The sequence below is a fragment of the Microplitis mediator genome, chromosome 11 (assembly GCF_029852145.1).
Source record: "Microplitis mediator isolate UGA2020A chromosome 11, iyMicMedi2.1, whole genome shotgun sequence".
Lineage (NCBI taxonomy): Eukaryota > Metazoa > Arthropoda > Insecta > Hymenoptera > Braconidae > Microplitis > Microplitis mediator.
Window position 1 is genome coordinate 11,579,310 of NC_079979.1, and position 17,537 is coordinate 11,596,846.

At 34.5% G+C, this 17,537-nt stretch overlaps 1 protein-coding gene across 14 annotated transcripts in view; it reads right to left on the reverse strand.

The window, feature by feature from the left end:
• Positions 1–17,537, reverse strand: part of LOC130677041 (syntaxin-binding protein 5) — a 408,264-nt gene that overhangs the window by 290,399 nt on the left and 100,328 nt on the right. For all 14 annotated transcript variants that reach the window (XM_057483593.1, XM_057483594.1, XM_057483590.1 and 11 more), the window contains exon 8: positions 11,970–12,174. In XM_057483593.1, coding sequence (XP_057339576.1) covers positions 11,970–12,174 — 205 coding nt within the window. The remainder of the gene's footprint in view (positions 1–11,969; positions 12,175–17,537) is intronic.

A 17,537-nucleotide genomic window follows, 5' to 3' on the forward strand; every position in this document is an offset into this window, starting at 1 on the left:
TTGTGATACCGATCAATTATTTTGTGTTTAATATACGACTAATTATTGTGTTTAATTCTGATCAATTATTTATCGTAATCTTAAGTGCCTGACCTTTCCCCGATCCGCCACCCTGAGTCGATTTCTGAAAATTGTTTATTTGATGATTATCAAATCACCTGGCGCCCAATTAAAATAATTTGAACAAGGTTGCCAAAAGTCGTAAGTGTATTCGGACTTCACTTCGGTAGATCTCCGGTGGTGAAAAACCCGTTACAATATATATATTAGGGTGTCCCAAAAAAAAAAAAATTTTTTTTTTAACGTCTTATGAGCTCAAAAGTTTCTTCATATTATAAAAAGAATCGTCACCAAATTTCCGCCAGATATCTTTAAAATTGAGTTATCACAAAAGGGGGTCCCCTTTCCCATTTAAAAATACACGCGAAAATGTTTCATTTTAGTTTTTCGTTATTGAGACTACGAAAAAAATTTTTTTTTAAATTCTGTCTTGTATAATTTTGTAGGAAATTAAACTCTCTACAAAAAAGTACTGATGAATTATGTACGTCAAACGAGCTGGGAAAAAGTCACGGGGCTTCAAAAATCAACAAAAAATTTAGTTTACTCAGTGTTAAATTTTTAACTTCCCGCTAAGAAAATCGACGATTTTCGAAAAATGCGGGAAGTTATTGTTTTCACCCCGATTCTCGAAAATCGAGTTTTCGTCAGATGTTGACGTTTTGAGGTCCTATGAAGCTATCCTGACTATTTTCAGAATGATGTCCGAGTGTGTGTATGTATGTGTGTGAGTATGTATGTAAACTCTGTAACTTTTTAACTAATGAATCGATTTGAATGGTTAAGGCGGCAATCGAAAGAGCTTGTTGGCCATCAACTTTCCTAAACATTTCAGTTCACTTGCTCATGTAGACTCGAAAATATGGGCGAATTACTAAAAAATAAAATTTTTTTTTTTTAGTTTTTTAGTGATTTCTCAGAAACGACTTGAACGATCGACTTCAAAAACAGTTATTTGCTAATATCTTCGAAATTACTTAACCAAACAAGTCCAAAATCTGATCAGCTCTAGAACTTACTAAAACACGTCGATTCCCGCCTCAGCCATCAAAATCAGTTAATTTGTTCGTGAGATATCGTGGGAGAAAGAAATGCTAAAAAACGGTTTTTTACGAAATCAACGGCATACAAAAGTATTTCCGAGCTCGAAAATGTATTCACAACAATGTTTTCGAGTTTCTCGAGCTTTTGACAAAGATGCTCGTGTAGGTAATTCAATTTCCTACAAAAAGTATCTGATATCATATATACGTCAAATGAATGAGAAAAAAGTTACAGGGCTTTAAATGTCAACGAAAAGTGAAGTTTATAGTCCGGGAGCCAGGTGAAAATTTGGTCAGTCATTTCCTCTCAAGCGATAATTAGAGGAATGCATCAGAGTGTTGTGTTATAAAGCTACGTGAACGTCAGCTTCGGTCCCGTGGGTGGGTTGAGCGGTGATAGCCTCCCACGCACGAAAAAAAAAAAAAATATCATTTCCTCCTACCTGAAAACACGTTAAATTGTCGCTACTCCAACATCTTGAAGAAAGATAACAATCAGCTGACTATAGCGCCGTGGATTATACGTCAGCTGATCGCTCGAACGCGAAACAAAAATTTTTACTTTCAGTCATTTCCTCTTAACTAAAAATTTACCTGACGGTAGCTTATACACAACTATGAAGAAATATATACGTCAGCTGGCTGTATCCCGGTGGAAAAACCGTCAGCTGATACTTTGAAAGTTATAACGCAAGCGTTAGGTGGGAGCATCTAACGCTTAATTAAATGCATCAGCTGACGAGGTTTCCCTCGACTTACCGCCAGCTGATTTTTTTTATTAATTACAGCAGAGTACTAAAAATCAGCTCATAAATTTTTATCTGGGAGGAAATGACGTATCTCGAATTATTGGGTGTTACACTCTAATGAAATAAATACTCCATAGAAATTCGGGTGCTTTATTTTGCGACTATTTTTTTTTTCGCTCCTATCTCAAAATTTTGTTGGAAATACCCCCAAAAAAATTCCCTGAGAGTTTGAGCCCTTAATATTAATATTAAGTACTCGACCACAGCGTGTGAAGATTTCCAATTTAAAATACACGTTAACTTAGGTTTTTATTTTTTAAACTTCTATAACTCCGCGGCATTTTATGATATCATCTCGCCCAAAATCGCGATTTTCTCTAAATTAAATGCTCTAAAAAGTGCCTATGGTCGCGAAGTCGTAACATATAGGTGGGGTAGTACGGACCGCTAAACTGAGTTTTTCCATAGAATCCTTGCTTTTTCTCTCAACAACAAGACCTACAGAAAAAATGTGAATAATAATCTTATAGGAAATTCAATTCTCTACAAAAAAAGGTCCTTAGCACCGAATCACTCATATTGATATTTTCTGAGATATTAGTCAAATGAAAAATCAATATTTTCTAAGATTTGATTCGACATTTTATAGGAATTCAATGCTACGTAAACTTCAATAATTAATATCTCAAAAAATATCAATCTGAGTGATTCGGTGCTGAGGACCTTTTTTGTAGGGAATTAAATTCACATATGAAGTTGTCATTTCCATTTTTTTTGTAGGTCCTGTTGTTTAAGAGATAATGAGAGAAAAAGCAAGGATTCTATGGAAAAACTCAGTTTAGCGGTCCGTACTACCCCACCTATATGTTACGACTTCGCGACCATAGGCACTTTTTAGAGCATTTAATTTAGAGAAAATCACGATTTTGGGCGAGATGATATCATAAAATGCCGCGGAGTTATAGAAGTTTAAAAAATAAAAACCTAAGTTAACGTGTATTTTAAATTGGAAATCTTCACACGCTGTGGTCGAGTACTTAATATTAATATTAAGGGCTCAAACTCTCAGGGAATTTTTTTGGGGGTATTTCCAACAAAATTTTGAGATAGGAGCGAAAAAAAAAATAGTCGCAAAATAAAGCACCCGAATTTCTATGGAGTATTTATTTCATTAGAGTGTAACACCCAATAATTCGAGATACGTCATTTCCTCCCAGATAAAAATTTATGAGCTGATTTTTAGTACTCTGCTGTAATTAATAAAAAAAATCAGCTGGCGGTAAGTCGAGGGAAAACTCGTCAGCTGATGCATTTAATTAAGCGTTAGATGCTCCCACCTAACGCTTGCGTTATAACTTTCAAAGTATCAGCTGACGGTTTTTCCACCGGGATACAGCCAGCTGACGTATATATTTCTTCATAGTTGTGTATAAGCTACCGTCAGGTAAATTTTTAGTTAAGAGGAAATGACTGAAAGTAAAAATTTTTGTTTCGCGTTCGAGCGATCAGCTGACGTATAATCCACGGCGCTATAGTCAGCTGATTGTTATCTTTCTTCAAGATGTTGGAGTAGCGACAATTTAACGTGTTTTCAGGTAGGAGGAAATGATATTTTTTTTTTTTTTCGTGCGTGGGAGGCTATCACCGCTCAACCCACCCACGGGACCGAAGCTGACGTTCACGTAGCTTTATAACACAACACTCTGATGCATTCCTCTAATTATCGCTTGAGAGGAAATGACTGACCAAATTTTCACCTGCCTCCCGGACTATAAACTTCACTTTTCGTTGACATTTAAAGCCCTGTAACTTTTTTCTCATTCATTTGACGTATATATGATATCAGATACTTTTTGTAGGAAATTGAATTACCTACACGAGCATGCTCGTGAAAATTTGAAAAACAAATTTTTTGATGCAATAAGAATGAAAAATAATAAAAAAAATTTAACACTGAGTAAACTAAATTTTTGTTGATTTTTGAAGCCCCGTAACTTTTTCCCATCTCGTTTGACGTACATAAGGTATCAGCACTTTTTTTGTAGAAAATTTAATTCCCTACAAAATTATATTAAGTGAAATTGAAAAAAAAATTTTGTTTATAGTCTTAATAACGAAAAACTAAAATGAAAAATTTTCGCGTGTATTTTAAATGGGAATGGGGACCCCCCTTTGTGATAGCTCAATTCTAAAGATATCTGACTGAAATTTTGAGAGGATTCTTTCTATAATATGAAGTAACTTTTGAGCCCATAAGACGTTAAAACAAAAAATATTTTTTTTTTTTAGACACCCTAATATATATATATATATATATATATATATATATATATATATATAATATATATATTAAGGTGAGCCAAAAAAACCAACCTATCGAATTTATATCTTAAAAAGGACCTATATATCGAGAACAAAATTCTTCCATTGGGCAAAATTTTTAGCTCAATTTTAAAAGGTGTCGATAGCCATTTGAAATTTCCCGTTTAAATAACATGCAAAAAAATTTTTTTTGATTAAAAATATTATAACTTTTGAACCGTGTGAGATAAAAATTCGGCTCTAGATTATTCTTGTATGACATTAAATTTCTTTAAAAAAAGTCCTGGGAGTCGAATTTGTAAACTTGATATTTCGTATACTAACAGGCCATCAAAGTCTAGAGTAAACAGAATCATACAAATTTAAGGCTTTATTATAAAAAATAGCAATACTACTAGAAAATTTGTTCTACATGTAGTGCAATGAAATCACCAACAATATCCACGTTGTAACAAATGATATTTCGTTATCGATCACAATAAAAGAAAAATATTTGGAAAATCCAAATAAAACCTTAAATTTGTATGATTCTGTTTACTCTAGACTTTGATAGCCTGTTAGTCTAAGAAATATCAAGTTTACAAATTCGACTCCTAGGACTTTCTTTCAAGATATTCAATGCCCTACAAGAATATTCTAGAGCCGAATTTTCGTCTCACATGGTTCAAAAATTATAAAATTTTTAATCGAAAAAAAATTTTTTGAATGTTATTCAAATGGGAAATTTCAGATGGCTACCGACACTTTTTAAAATTGAGCTAAAAATTTTTCCCAATGGGAGAATTTTTTTCCTCGATATATAGGTCCCTTTTAAGACGTAAATTCGATAGGTTGGTTTTTTTTTGGCTTACCCTAATATATATATATATATCGCCAAATTGTAACTACATAGAATTATTTACTTATTAATAGTTTATACCTAATCGTTTTGTAATTTTAAATTAGAATTTAAAATTGTAATCAATTAAAAAATTAAAAAATTCTAATAATTTTGATATTAAGTGGAAAGAAATCAAATTATAGGAAAAATAGTTCAAGACATTTTTATTTATTTTAATAGACATTGTTGAACATAAATATAAATAAGCTGTACATTTAACTGTTGTAGGTAAGCTCGTATAACCACTTTTTTTTTTTAATTATTCAGTCAGATAATATTGATCAAAATTTCCCAGTTAAGTAGATGCCACACAATTGATTCTTTATAAGTTAATTTCTCATAGAAATTATTTTGTTACTGTTGGATTATCGAGTATTCATCGAAATTCTTGATGTCCTTACTGTGAAACTATTACATAATCACCGCGAATTTACCGTGGATTCTTCGTGTAATCATTGAGAAAACAAATTGCATACCCATCGTAAATACATCGTGTTTTTACTGTGGATCAATGACATAAACACAATGTAACTATCGTGGATTAACTGTGGGTTCAAAGTTTAACGAACGTGGATTCAGCATGAAATCACGGTGATTATTCATTGTGTTTCTATCGTAGATTTGGTGTATAAGTACCGTGGACCCAGCGACGAACTACCTTGGAAACCCGAGTCAAAATATCGAGTGTGATTCCAGCGCCTCGAGCGTGTCGAGCGTAATTCCAGCGCATCGAGCGTGTCGAGTGTAACTCCAGCGCCTCGAGCGTGTCGAGTGTAACTCCAGCGCCTTGAGCGTATCGAGTGTAACTCCAATGTCTCGGACGTTGCAAATGTAAAATCCATGTTTTAAAAGCATTACAAACATGAATTTCATTTTGTAAATATAAAAAACGTAAATTAAGCGTAAGATTTTCAGTACAGTGAAAATCCGAAATGGTTCATTGTTATGAAATCAATTTCCTCGAAGCAGGTGGTCTTAAATAGATAAGTTTATCTATTGTGGTAGTGAAAAATTATTCGTTTTGGTGTTTAACCTTCCGTTACACGCGCTTTCTCTAGTGTCTCACTCGTATTCACGCCAACTCTATAGGTGCTTTTTCATGCTGACGCTTGACGCTGCTTTTTAGCGTCAAATTCTGTCACGTGATGAGGATTTAACTTGTGCGCCATCCAGAAAAAATTTAGCAATAACTTATAGCGTTCAGCGTCAAATTTAAGCGATAAATAATACACGAGCATCGAAAGTCGATGTATTGATGTCAAGTCTTTTATACTGCAAAGTTGACGTATTATCTTTGTACTTTATAATTGATATTTCCCTCAAAACTCATTGTAAATATTTCCCCCGATAACCAGAGTTTCTGATCAGAAAGTTGGTGTACATGAGTTGCGACCAACTTGACGATGAGTAGTCGACAACTTTCAGCTTTTGTGACTGTTGACTGCAAATTGTTTCCAAGTTTTCCAGAAATTTGGCGACAATCTACCGCTGCAATCTGTCGAAAAAATTTTTCACGTGAAAATAATTTAGAGTTTTTGAGAGTTTTTTAGAGTTTTTGAGTCATTGAATTAATCAGATCAACTCGGCCAACTTATCTGCTGATCAAACTTGAGCTCATTCAGTCATTGAGTATAAAAACGTGAAATGTCATTGAAATTTTTGTAATAATGCTCTTATAGACGTGGAACTTCTAGAGGTTACTTATCATCGATTAAAGTTTGGGAAATAATTAATTCTATTGATATTATACTCAGTTGCTTCTATATCACTGCTATTGCTATGGCACTCAGGAAAAATAAGGGTCTGTCCAAAGGCGGCAAAAAGGGTGTTAAAAAGAAGATTGATAATCCTTTTACCTGAAAGGATAGGTACGATGTCAAAGCACCGTCTATGTTCACGACAGACGACATTACAGAAAGTGACCTTAAGGGTGTTGTTAGCAAGTTATTACCCAATGCCCCTGCTAAAGAAATTGAAAAGGCTTTCCAAGGCATCTCAAGTAGATACTCGCTTGATGACGTTTACATTAGCAAAGTCAAATTTTTATAGAAGTCAAGATTTGAACTCAGTAAATTACTTGAGTTACACGGCGATGATTCACTGATAAAAAAGCTATTTTCATTCAAGAAAAATATTCTTGACTCAAGAAAATGATTTTGAAGAGAACTAGTTGTCTTACTTCAAGAAATTCTGAGTTATGTTGGTTACTTTATAAAACTAGTCTGTATCTATCAAAAAAATCGTGACTACGTCAACATAAATTTTATTGATCATTATGTTCAATAAAATACTTTAAAATGAAATTTATCATTTTAATCATTTGAAGAATAAACATTTAGTTTAAGAACCGTTTTCAGATAATTTTGTCCAAGCTTTTCTCTGAGATAAAAACCCTAAACGCTAAATAAAGACACAGACCCGATGCTTTACTCTATGAACTAGCGAAGTGCACTTCAATTTTTCGACAACTTCCATTTGTTTACGAGAAAAGCTTGGACAAAGTTTCCATTTACTGTACAAGTGCAACAAAGATAGTACCGTTTATCCACTTGAGTGCGAATAGAGAAACAAATGAAAACGCGTCTTAAATATGTGTTCTTATTTTAACAACAATCATCAGACCTGTCAGCCTGTCAGCTGATTACATTCGATTGGTCAAAATCGATACTACAATGTACACAAATGATCCTCACATAATCGATCAGTCGAAAAGTCGATAACCCTAATACAACGAGTAGTTTCGATCTCGACCATTTATTAAACACCAAAACGAATAATTTTTCATTACCACAATAGATAAACTTATCTATTTAGGACCACCTGCTTCGAGGAAATTGATTTCATAACAATGAACCATTTTGGATTTTCACTGTACTGAAAATCTTACGTTTAATTTACGTTTTTTATATTGAGACAATGTGAATTGTCTTTCATCACTCTCAGCCTTGCGGTTCCGGCTTTGATCCGTCTCGTTGCCGTCTGACGTTGATGTCATAGTGCCGTGGTCACATGACAGCTCGTCACGTCGACGCATGTCTGTCTGGAGGAAGTGGGGACAGAGTCAGGAGGCTAGCCCTATGCCCAAAATTCATCGGTCACCACTTCGATCCTGGATCCTTTAGCGTTCATAAGTCTTTATTAGTTAATATCGATTATTAAGCTATTATACTTGCGATGTTCACATACTTTATATTTTGTATACTTTATAATTTTTCTGGCAATTACCTTGCACAATAATACTTATTTTGTTTATTAGTTAGTAATTATAATTAAATTTAAGTATATTGAAAATATTATACGTTACCGGCGATATATTCGCGGTAATAATATTATAATTAAGAGATAGAATCAGTGTATTAATTGGCGTGCTTCCACGTGGCCACTGATTGACACCCGGCGTTCAAACCAGGACCATTATTGTACTTTTCGGAAATTTAACTGTAAGTAAATGGACTTTTGTTACGATTGGCAATAAACTTGCATAACTCTAGAAAATCAATCCTTTCCATTATCCATTACCTTCTGTTCTATCCCTATCCTAAATTACTGGTAAGACCACCTAATAGCTTGATTTAACAAATATTAATTAAGTTACAAATAGAAATTTGACCATCAACAAGAATATTCTATAATTTTATAAGCCGTGAGGTAAGTTGATAAGTTTTCTCATACGTTGCCGAGTTTGAATAAGTGCAGGTCTTTGCTTTGCAAGAACCCCAGTCCACTGCTCTGTCCAGCATAAAATAAAATTTGTTAGAGGCCAGCCTAAGCCAGGGTTCAACCCGCGAATTCTGGTGGCTGCTGGTAAAAATAGCGAAGACAAAAAGCGATTTGTCTCAATATTTACAAAATGAAATTCATGTTTGTAATGCTTTTAAAACATGGATTTTACATTTGCAACGTCCGAGACGTTGGAGTTACACTCGACACGCTCGAGGCGCTGGAGTTACACTCGACACGCTCGAGGCGCTAGAGTTACACTCGACACACTCGAGGCGCTGGAGTTACACTCGACACGCTCGAGGCGCTGGAGTTACACTCGACACGCTCGAGGCGCTGGAATCACACTCGATATTGCGACTCGGGAACACCGTGGAAAAATGGAACAAATCAACCGTGGAAACTACATAGGTTGCACTGTGTTTCCACAAACACAGTGTTTCCACGGTGAGTTCAAGGTTGCGAGGGGATTTTGTTTGAAATGTTATGGTGTCATAGTAAAGCCGGACCATTCTGGCCACCTGACGCATATTGAAATAAACAAATAGAAAAATTACTGTGACCATAGTAAAATTTACAATGGTTACAGTAATTTGTAATGTAATCGTTGTCAATTTTACTATGATTATAGTAATTTTAGCATCTGTTTATTTCAATTTTCTTCAATCCCGCATGAAAAAAGTGTATAGGTGAAAAGTATATCTCAAATTATAATTGGATATATAAAATTATACTTCAATGTGTAATTCTCAATATATTTTCATGCTACTATTTTTTGCCGTTTTGATATACTTGATTATACTTTATCGGTATAAGTAAGATTTATAATTTAATATACTTTGAGTCATATAAATTTTGTATAGGCTAAACTATACCCGAATTATATAATAAAAATTATATATAATGAGTATACTCTAATTATATCGGAATTCTCAGGAGAAAATTCTCAGGAATACCTTAGTTGTTTTGGAGTAATAAGAAATCATCGTGAGAAATAAATTTTCTGAAGATAATTTTTTTTCGGCCGATAAAATTTTTGTTTTCCTAAGCTATACTAATATGTATACTTTTTTTATAGTTCTTTTATATATTTGGGATATACTCGTTGGTAGATTTGCAATGTATATCGGTTATGATACTTTCCACTTCTATCATAAATATCTTCGATCAACTATAGTTTAGTTTATAAATTTCGAATATATTAAAAAGTATACATTAAGGTATAGTTTTACATATATGTAATAATATACAATTAATTATATCTTAAACTGATAATAACTAAGTATAACAGGTTATAACTCATTTATGAGATATTTTGCCGCATTTATAGAAAGTATACACATGGCTATACTTTGTAGTATACTTTAAGACTATACATTTTTTTCATGCGGAAAGTGGTCAACATAGTCCAGCTCTACTATAGCACCATAGCATTTCAAATGAGAATAATTTCCGATTATTCTTCGGTTTGATGTATTTGTTTAATTGAGGAGTAATTTACGATTTTCTAGCTACTGACTGCTGATAGAAGACTACTGATAGCATTTGATCCGCATAACTTATGTAGTCAACCAGTGCGTTCTCATCAACACCCTCTTCGGGTTCATTTAGAAGCATCGAAACAGCCGCACCTAGGGCAGACAAAGCCGTACTCATACAATTCTGCGTCTCCAGAAAGTGATCGTCTCTTTTTTTCGCTATGTCGCTTAGTAATGAAACTATCTCCAGATTCAGCTTGGGAGCTTCGGTGTAAAAGTCACCCTTCTTATAAAAAATTTTTTTATAACTAATTGGACATGTTTTTTTCTCTAAAACTGAAACATATCATAATATATTTATAATACGAACTTTGCTTTTTCTATAAATAAATAATTAACTAAGCGATAAATAATGTAAAATTATTTTTTTTTAATGAAGACAAAGATACTTACACATAAAAAAAAACTTAAAAATATTTTGAAGTTTCTCAGTTGATAAAAACTAAAATTCGTGTAAATTTTCTCAAAACTTATAAATTAAATTGATATTTTTCGAATATCTACTCAAAAACTCTTAAAATCAGTTCACATGAAAGTTTGATGATGAATATCTTTTGAAGGCTTAATTTAATCGCCAAAACATAAGATACCATTTTTATAGAGCAGTTAATTTCCTACAAAAATTGATATTGCGCATTTTATAATATTCATTTATTGTCGAGTTATAAAATTCATAAACAAAAATGATATTTGTCTTAAAATAATCCAACTTAAATCTTCAATATCATTCAAATGGTGAGGTTTACGGGAAAAATATAAGATACTTATTTTGTAGAGCATCAAATTTCCTACAAAATTTTTCCAGAACATTGTTCTGTACAATCAATTAATGATGAGGTATAAATTTTTTTCTATTGGACTGAGAAAAAAATAAAAAACTGCGATGAGGGCCATCTTCCTATTGAAATTAAGAGCTCATATTTGGTGAGAATTTTTTTAAGGTATCTAGCAACCCATTTTTCCGTGTCACTTGTAAAAAAAAAACTTGTTGATTTTTTTGACCTACCCTAATATACACTTAGTATAGATTAGATCGCTTTTCATAATGACGGTGACCCGTCTTGAAATCTAACTCAAATGAACCTCTTAACTTACTTCTTTCCTCTTACATTCCACACCTTTTCTCATAGTGAAATTCGAATATGTAAACCACAAAAAAACTACTGTCTTTGGTCTTGAATTCGAAAATGCAACCCTTGTAAGTTCTCGCCGAAGTTACATCCGCTAATTTAGATTCTAAAATCCAGTCATACGATCAAAATTATAAATCCTTGATCAAGAATCTGAATCTAATTTTCTTAAAGTAGTTAGTCGCCAAGTCATCATTTAACCATTACTTCGGTTCAGTAGAGAGTTTCACTGAATCAGTCTTATTCGCTGTCGCGACGATTTATCGCTTCAGCAAACTATAAAATTCCAGATTGAAGAGTAGAATTATGCATAATTATCGTAGTCAACAAAAATTAATATTAATTCTGTATTCATCGCCTTTAATGAATTAAAGAAGCCATTGGAAAAAAAAATCAACCCTTTAAAAATCATATAAGTATTTTATGGCCTAAAATAAATAGAGGCTTGCTTTTGCAGAGTAACGTTCAATGATATTCTAAATTTAGCTCGAGAAATTAGGCAATTATTATTTTTTATATATTCGTACCGTGAGGGTGAGTAACGTTGATCGGTTTAGCCTGTTTCACAAACCATGTAGATAAGGATCCATCAGTGTGACTACACATAAATTGTTTACCCTCATGATGCCAAGAGATCGATCGTAATGGTTCGTCGGTTTGGCATCTCCATTCCGCAGCCTTTAGTTTTAGGTCCCACAAAGAAATTTGTCCTGATTCATAACCAATAAGTATCTGCAACACGAAAAAAATATTCCGATTTATTGACTAAACATGTTATAATTAGATGAAAAAAAAATAGTAGTGACCTAACGTTGTCCTAGATGGTTCCATATAATTAAAAATAAGTATCCTGAAGCTGACTTTTTTTTAGTATATTTAATACTAACAAAACTTCTGGTCATAAGTAAAATACAATATAGATTTTATAATCGAAGAGATTAGGTATAATGGATTCATGTCCATGGACCAAGTGACATAAATCTTAGCCAATTAAATACTTAGCTTTATGAACTCGGAAAAAAAGTTCAAATATGACCATGCCTGCTCATTTATGATCAGGTATGAAATTAGACATGATCATGTCTGTTCAAGTATGATCAGGCCTGAAATTAGACATGATCATGTCTATTCAAGTATGATCAGGCCTGAAATTAGACATGATCATGCCTGTTCATATCTGATCCAGCTTGATATGTGGGATTAAATTTAAAAAACTTAGTTATAATTATGTATAACTAACGAAGTTATAATTATATATAATTCTATGTAACTATTTATCAATAATTAATAATTAATAAATTAGATGTAAAATTTTGTTTACTAAGAATCACGTAGAAGATTTACATTACTTGAAGTTAATACAAATCTCTTAGGTCAATGGGTAGCGTTCGAATCCAGTACACACCCGAAATTTTATTTTTTTAGCTTTATAGAAATAATTATATATAATTATATATAGTTATACATAATTATTTATAATTATATGGGGCCATTTTTCGTGTATAATTTTTTTTTACCCAGATGGGCACGAACAGACATGAACATACATAATCAGACCTGATCAGGTCTGGTGCTGCCCGGTCATTTTTCATGTCTGATCAGATCTGATCATTTTTTCATGAGAAGTTTTTGATTTATAATTATAATCATAGTTGCTTAACATACATAGTTGAGTGAGGAATAAAGATTACTTTTTTATGAACACTAGATGATGGAGTTCTGAGTTTTGATAAAACTTATACTACATAGTTATCCATAAAAATGTACAATGATTTTATTTGAAATTGAAATTAAATTTTACAACAAAATCACCAAACTCACTTTGTTTTATCTGACCTTTTACATAAATAGACTCCTATTATTGCAAGCTGAAAAATACTTTATTCAACGCAGGCCTGATTTGCACGCTTTATGAAGTTTGCGTTGCGAACCCTAAGCAGATGTTTATCGACAGGTGCAAAGAAGTTGAGTAAAGTCAAAATAGATTTCCTCGTTATTCACCAGCGTGGTAAAAAGTGAGTGTTAAAATGAAATTTCACCACGTGTCTGAAGATTTTTGACTGAGCTCCATCTATTAAACATCATAAGAACTCGTTCTACGACTGAGTTTTTTCTCAAAATCTATGTTGAATGACTAGCACACTAAATATGATTACTTGAATTCATCATGTGTAGAGTGTTATGCCACGTGGTTGTTGTTGTTGTATTAATTTTATTTATAAATATTTAAATTAATAATTGAAACATCCGAGTGAATTTTAAATCAATTACTAATCAGCCACAGACTTCACTTCGCAAATTGTCATTAATCGCGTAAATCAGGCAATTCTTGAAGAAAATATAGCGCATAGTAGGACACTCAGATAGTCTGTATCCGGCGAAGGCAATGATTTTAGCACACGTTTCCGAGTCATATACACAGGCCTTCAGTCCGAGCGTGTAACCCTACGACTCGTGCTGAAAACATTGCCCTCGCCACATAAAGACTATCTTAGTATCCTTACTATGCAATATACTATTTCAAATCTTTGAGATCTATTAACAAGCAATCTCCAGATTCTATAACCAGCATAAGGTATTTTACTACTACTTACATTATTAAATGACTCATCATTTTACTATATTCTGTTTTCAGTTGTTCAATTAAAAAATAAAATTCATTTTTACTTTCGAAAAAGAACTTTCTACAAAAAAAAATCTCTCATATTAAGAAATAAAAACTCTTGAAACAAGTTAAAATTTTTCAATTTAAGCATAATAAAATAAGTTAGCTTGAGAAAAATATTTCGATTCAAGATAAAAATTTTAGATAAATATTCACTTGGTGCAAGAAAATTTTGATTATCCGAATCGTCAAAAAAAATTTTCTTGAATCAAGAATATATATGTATATATGTAGCGTTGCTACTAGGTGAAGCGATCGATAAAATTCGACAGTTTCCGTCGAACATCAATTTATTCATTTATCCATCTCTACCACATTGGTGGGGACAATTAGTAATAGACCGTGAGATTGTACACACGCATCCAGGCTTCTTACTTTACTGTATACTTACAATCACTGTGTTACTTACGTTTATTTAAATGAAACATTTGTTTAAATTAATTAGTTGGTTTGAATAATTTATATTATCACCTCAACCACTAAATTGGTGACCCCGACGTGATTTCTTTTTAAGGGAAGCGTCGAACACGTGCATTACACAGTGCAAAAATTTCGCGAGTTCTCGTGTTGTTTTCCCACGAATATTTGTGTCGCGTTGCCGTTTAATCGGCGAGATCGTGATTTTTGAATTCGAGGTTATTTTTGTGTGAATTCGTTTTGAGTTAATTAGTGCAGATATATTTTTGTTTGTTTTGTCAGTGTTCAGTTTCTTTATCTTTTATCACCGCCGATGCATTGCTGGGCATCTGATTGACGTTATGCCGCATCAGTGTTAATTCGAGGGACCATTAGTGCAAATCGAGTTGTGATAAAATTGTTCGCGAGCTGTTTAAAAAAATTGTTAATCAACTTTTCGTGCAGTGTCGTTTATAATTTTCTTTTCGTTGCCGGAAATACCATCGAGGATTAAGCCGATTCGTCGGCTGCACATTCCTGAGTCGTGCGTCATCGATAATCTTCGGTAGCACAATACCGAATTAAAGACATTTTCAGTAGGTGATGTCAGACTCGAAAACCGACGGCGACGAGAAAATAAAATCCGAGTCATCTGACGAAGACACATTTAAATCTAATTTATCGGGATCATCGTCGTTTACGTCAGTTAAATTAAATATGGCCGTGAACATCAAAGCACCCCAGTTCAGTACGGAGAATCCGAAACTGTGGTTTGCGCAGGTTGAGACGCAGTTTGCAACATATCAGGTAGCAACAGAACGCGCCAAATTTGACCTGGTGATACCGCTGCTTGAAACCCGCATCGCTGCTGAATTACAAGACACCATCATCAATCCTTCAGCAAACACGCCGTACAGCGATTTAAAAGCCGCTTTAATAAAATGCTTCACGAGATCCGAAGAAGCACGGATCACTCAGCTCCTCGACAGAGAGAGACTTCGCGATCGGACACCTTCACAACATTTACGTCATCTGCGTACACTGGTACCCAGCATCGATGACGCCATCATCAAAGCACGTTGGTTTTCGCATATGCCAAATGAGATTCAAGTTTGTCTTGAAGCTATCAGCGACTCAATGCTTGACAAGCTTGCCGAGTCAGCTGACCGTATGGTTGAGCGGATATCGCTGAAACCTCAAATTGCCGCTGCTACAGCAAATTCCATCAACCGCCGAGCACGGCAAGATTGCTGCACTGCGCAGAGAAATTGCGCAACTCACGAATCAAGTGAAAAACTTGACAGTTAAACGTGGCAGATCCAGAAGTCGATCACGATCACGTGTGTCGAAGAAATTTGATCTCTGCTGGTACCATTGCAAGCACGGTAAAAATGCCCGGTCGTGCATTTCCGGCTGCAAATGGCAGGGAAACTCAAACGAGAATCAGTAGAGGCGGCTAATGATTCTCAATCGATTTCTCGCCGCCTGTTTATTCGAGATCGAACTACAGGAACGGAATATCTTGTCGATTCCGGCTCCGATTTATCTGTCTTTCCACGTGGCTGGCTGAAATCAAATAGTACACCGATAGGTTATCAACTGTATGCCGCAAACGGCTCGATAATTCAAACCTATGGTTTAAAATCGATTAAATTGAACCTTGGACTTCGCCGTGATTATGACTTACTAGTCGACCTAAAGCGAAAATGCCTTCGTGATGGCATCACTGGTTTATTGACACCCGGAAATTCTCACACGACATCGGCAGAAACTAATATTAAAGAGGTCGATGGTAATTCTGCGTATATAAAATTATTAAGAGAATTTACCGATATTACAAGACCTGATGCTACTCAACCTCAAACTAGAAAACATTCAACGGTGCATCATATCCGAACGTCACCTGGACCGCCAGTTTCGTGCAAAGCAAGACGCCTGGCTTCAGATAAGTTGAAAATCGCACAATCAGAGTTCCGAAAAATGATCGAGGAAGGTATTTGCAGACCATCCAACAGCGCCTGGGCTTAACCACTTCATTTAGCGCAGAATAAGTCCGGAGAATGGAGGCCGTGCGATGATTACCGTCCACTCAACGACAGAACACTCATCGATAAATATTCATTGCGATATCTCGACGACTTTGCCGCATTTTTACATGGTAAAAACATATTTTCAGTAGTCGATTTTGCAAAGGCTTTTTTGCAAATACCCGTTGCACCGGAGGACGTGCCGAAAACGGCGATAATTACACCGTTCGGACTATTCGAGTTCCGGTTTATGACGTTTGGGCTTAAAAACGCGGCTCAAACGTTTCAACGATTTATTGACGAAGTCACTCGCGACCTTGAATTCGTCTTTCCATACATTGACGATATTTTAATCGCATCTACCGACGAAAAACAACACATGGAGCATCTGAAAATTTTATTCGAGCGTCTCCGTGAATACGGACTAGTAATTAATGTACCAAAATGTCAATTTGGTTTACCGGAAGTAAAATTTCTCGGCCATCTCATCACTAAAGATGAAATCAAGCCGTTACCAGAAAACGTAGAGGCTATTGTCAATTTCGAGCCTCCTACCACCGTAAAAGCTCTTCGTCGATTTCTCGGCACAGTGAATTTCTACAGAAAGTTCATCAAGAACGCTGCAGAAATTCTAGCACCGCTTAATAAAATCTTGGAAGGACCCAAAGTCAAAGGCTCTCATCCAGTCAACTGGACAACTGAACTTCAAGAGTCTTTTAAGTTAGCTAAACGCGCTCTCGCGGATGCTACTCTGTTGGTACACCCTAAAATCGATGCTGACTGGGCAATTTTCACCGACGCATCCGAAATCGGTATTGGAGCCGTTTTACAACAAAAAGTGGATAACAACTGGCAACCACTGGCATTTTTCAGTCGAAAAGTGTCTCCGTCGATTCAAAAATTGTCGACATACGACCGCGAGTTGAACGCCATCTACGAGGCTGTAAAATACTTTTGGCATATTTTCGAAGGCTGGCATGTTACAATCTACACCGATCACAAGCCGC